At 30.8% G+C, this 4,189-nt stretch overlaps 1 protein-coding gene across 3 annotated transcripts in view; it reads right to left on the reverse strand.

Moving 5' to 3' along the window:
- Positions 1-2,580: 2,580 nt before the first annotated feature.
- Positions 2,581-4,189, reverse strand: part of ZMYM2 (zinc finger MYM-type containing 2) — a 106,078-nt gene continuing 104,469 nt past the window's right edge. For 2 of the 3 annotated variants that reach the window (XM_023517226.1, XM_023517227.1), the window contains one exon: positions 2,581-3,462. In XM_023517226.1, coding sequence (XP_023372994.1) covers positions 3,270-3,462 — 193 coding nt within the window. In that variant the 3' untranslated portion in view covers positions 2,581-3,269. The remainder of the gene's footprint in view (positions 3,463-4,189) is intronic. The other variant, XM_023517228.1, reaches the window with a different exon arrangement.

Here is a 4,189-nt window from a genome sequence, read left to right on the forward strand (position 1 = left end):
TGATGTAGCTAACTTCTTCTGCACATCAACTTCTAAGTTGACAAGATATAGTTAGTAGTATCAAGCACAATACACCCAGAAACAAAAAGTACTTGAGCACTGGAAAATAGCATTAAAACTGGTCTAATCCTAAGAATAGAAGAGAATGAAATAAATGAAATTCAGAATCTTCTCTAAAAATGAGTAAAGAACTTATTAAGGGGGAAAATCCAAAAAGTACTGTAATTTAAAGAAATTTATTCTTTAAAAATATTTTCATGTACACTCATGACTATTTTCGTTTGAGAGGAACAAGAGATTACCCTAACAGTCAATGTTAGCTAAGAACATAAGTGACATTTATAACAATACATTTTGGAAATACCTGGCAAAATAAAAATGTGACTTAAGACTACAAGATATTTAAGATCTTAGATTAAATGGACCCACATTAAAGTAATCCAAACCAAAACTTGCATATGACTTCTCTGTTACTGTAATCCTAATACTATGCATAAATAAGTTAACTCCATTCCCAGATCACCACTGGCCAGGACTTTTCTGAAAGTCCATCAGAAAAACAGTGATAAATTTGAATGCATAGTACAATATGCATCCCCCTATTGCAAGGTTTAACACACTGGCAGCAACTCCATTTAATAATACAAAAACATGAATTACTATTTAAGCAAAAAGTATTTTTGTGGGGAAAAAAAGTTGAGCTTCTTGCCTATAAAAATCTTTAATGTCTTATACAGTAAAAAGCCTAAAAATGCATTAATGAAGATGCAATTTGCATGGGAAATTGACTTTCCTCAATATGGATAAATGTTCATTGGATCATTTCAAATGGCAAAATCTGCAAAACAGAAAAATATAGCATCTTTAATAGACATCAAGACAATAAAGTTATATTTACAGGATGCTATCTATAATCAAAGATCACTGAAAACCAAAAAGAAATTGCTATTATTTCATTGTCCTTTTTCTCAGCAGTCAACTATAACATATAAACTAAAGAGATCCAGGAATCAATGAAATGTGTTCTAAGTAAGATTTAGTTTCACAGAACAAACAATTCTCATAAAATAGGTTTTTTTTTCTTTTCCCCCTGAGAACCAAGTTAATCTATCATTGGACTGCAATCAAGATAAAGAGCTCTAAATCCTCAATCATGTCAAGATCAGAATTATGTAGACATTTCTACTTAGAAAAGCCAAAATATACAAATGAAGAAAATGTAAATAGCTAGACAAGGTGCTTAATAGTAGTACTATGGCAGAAATTTATAGTATTTGGTAAATTATACATTAAGTGACATTGGGAAAAACTTTATTGCTCTTGATGGAAAATAGCACCACTATGAAGAATAAAAGATGGTTAGGATTAACCACCTTTTAATCAACAATAGGCATTAATAGGAAAAGTGCTTAAAGAAGTCGTTCTGGAAAAAAGGTAAGTTTGAGGAAATTTTTGTATTATATATTTTAAGTGTTACCCACTAGTCTTCATTAAGTAGACAATCAGCAATCTATTTTAGTAATGCAGTATAGAGTTGCTACTATCAGTCCAATTATCACTCAACAGATATAAAATCAAGGGACAGAAGAGTCAAATTTATAAAACAAGTTAAAACATTATTATTTTTTATGCCAAAAACATTTCAGGTAATTATTGCTTAAATATACAGTGATCACACCTGTGAAATTGTCTAAATCATGACTGAGAAAATGTCTTTGTATGCTAACATTTATCCTAAAAGAGAAAATGTCTAAAGAATGCCTAACCCCTGTGGAAAATGGCCTAACTTCCCCGTGAACAATTTTTTAAAAACTAATGTCACTATGATGATTCAGGAATTAGAAACAAGAAAACATTACACACATGCTATGTGAAGTCAGCCAAATGATTTCTTTATACTTTGCAACTAGCACTTTGCTTAGTTTTGAAAGTAGGATTTTAAATAAATTTCCTTATTCTAAAAGAAAAGATTGAATGAATAAACTGCTATGCAGAAGCACAAAGGTTTTTAAATGCAATCTTCTATAAGAAGTAATTAAATTTTAAAAGCCAAACAATCTAACATCAAATTCAATTTCCTCTATGATAGAATTTATCTATCAGTTTCTTTTTCAATCATCTGAAATATCAGAATTACTATACTGATAATCATCATAACAAAATGTGATTATTATCTTAAGTAGCTTGACTTTCTATAACAAGTATTTCAGGAGTGGAATTTCTAAAAATAATTTTATGTAATGTATGTATCAGTTATATTTGGAAGCAGGCACAAGAATTCTAATAAAATTGATAAAGTTTTAGAATACTACACAGGTTATGATGCAGCATGATCTATATCCTTAAGGGGGAAATAAGAAATAAATAAAAAGAAAAAAAATCAAACCTCTATAAATGAAAGGAATTTCAGATACTTATGGCTGACAGAAGAAAACAAAATTTTATATTTTCATCAGACATTTTTACAAAGAAAATGTCTTGATGGTCTTGTTTCTAACTTATAGTCATTCTTTATATATATATATACATATATATATTTTTTTCTTATTGATTAGGGTGATGCAGAAAGCCACAAATGAGAAAAGGACACTAAGGTTTTAATAAGGGAAACAAAAAGTTGTTTTCACCAGTATAGATTCACATTACAGTACACCAATATTGACAGCATTCTCTTGTCTATTTTTGGTACAGAAGATGGTTTCTCTCTACATAACCTTGTAAGGCTTCAGTAACTAAAACATAAAACAAACAAACAAAAAACCCCCAAAAAACAAAACAAAACAAAACAAAATCCCCAGCCTATTAGTTTACAGTTTATTTTAAAAATTCTGAAAGACACTGCAAGTTCTAAACTTTTAGTAGTGCTACCCATAGACAACCATCTTGGTTAAGAAACCAGTAAAAGAGTCCCCTTTCGAGGAAACTTTCCAACAGTAGAGTTGTGCAATATGGATGTTTCTTACTACAAGAAAAAAATTACACATGGCACATTCTCATTCATATTTTGTAATGTAAAAAGTTACAAACATACCTAATCAAATAAATAATAAAAAAAGAATTTGAATGTATTTGTTAAGTATCCTAAAACCACTACATAGAATAATGGCAACTTTCACTCACAGATTATTTACATGGTAATACCCAGTGTGGGTACACTGCTACAAAACTCAAAACAGAAGGAGTAAACTTGAAATGTTTTCCATAATAAAGATCTAGCAGCATGACTATCTAATGCTGTTTTATCCCGATTGCTTCCGACATGTTCCTTTTTAGTCTGTGTCTTCATCCAGTTCATAATTGTCTTTATCATAAATATCTTTTACTAGAAGAACCCGTACAAGCATATTTTCCAAGGTGTTTCGGTCCAGTGAAGTAGATGTATACCAGACAGGGCTATCTGTAGAACTAGAGCATTCTGGTTGCAAATAAAAAACATCCATTCTCTGATTAAGATTCTGTGGACTTTGGGGGAAAAGAAAAGAAAAAGTCAATTTTGCAACAAAACTTCCCACAACTTTTCTTCTTTCAAGTAGAGTTCAGATTGCATTAATCACATATGTGGCAAGACCCTATGTCTTAACACCTACATTAAATAGCCATTAAAATACTCTCAAAAGTCATCTTCTGTTATAAACACATTATATCCTACCAAAACTCTGTATTTCACTCAATTCAAGACACTTATCAGTAGATACACTATTCCTTATGTTAATGTTTCCACTAAACAAGCAAAAACACTATCAATTATGATTTTAAGATGCATCAATTTAACCAGGCATCCAAGTTTCACAAATTGTGAAAAACGTGTCATAAAGTTAATGAACTATGGCAGCACATAAAAAACCTTACAGCATTACACAACAGAAACTTAATTTAAAACCAACTTAAATATTAACTTAAATATTAATAAAATAATACTGAGATAAGAATTTCTTCCTAACAAATAGTTATCATCATCAGAAGAGCCCTGACACTATTGCAGCCAAATAGGGCTACCCTAAATTATGGTATGAAACACAGGTTGAACATATCTAATCCCAAAATCTGAAACTTTTTTTTTTTTCTTTAAGAGACAGAGTCTTACTCTGTCACCCTCAGTAGAGTGCCATGACATCACAGCTCACAGCAACCTCCAGCTCTTGGGCTTGATTCTCTTGCCTCAGCCTCTCAAGTAGCTGGGACTACAGGC

Source organism: Otolemur garnettii, unplaced genomic scaffold (assembly GCF_000181295.1).
Source record: "Otolemur garnettii isolate 467f Iridium unplaced genomic scaffold, OtoGar3 scaffold00106, whole genome shotgun sequence".
NCBI lineage: Eukaryota > Metazoa > Chordata > Mammalia > Primates > Galagidae > Otolemur > Otolemur garnettii.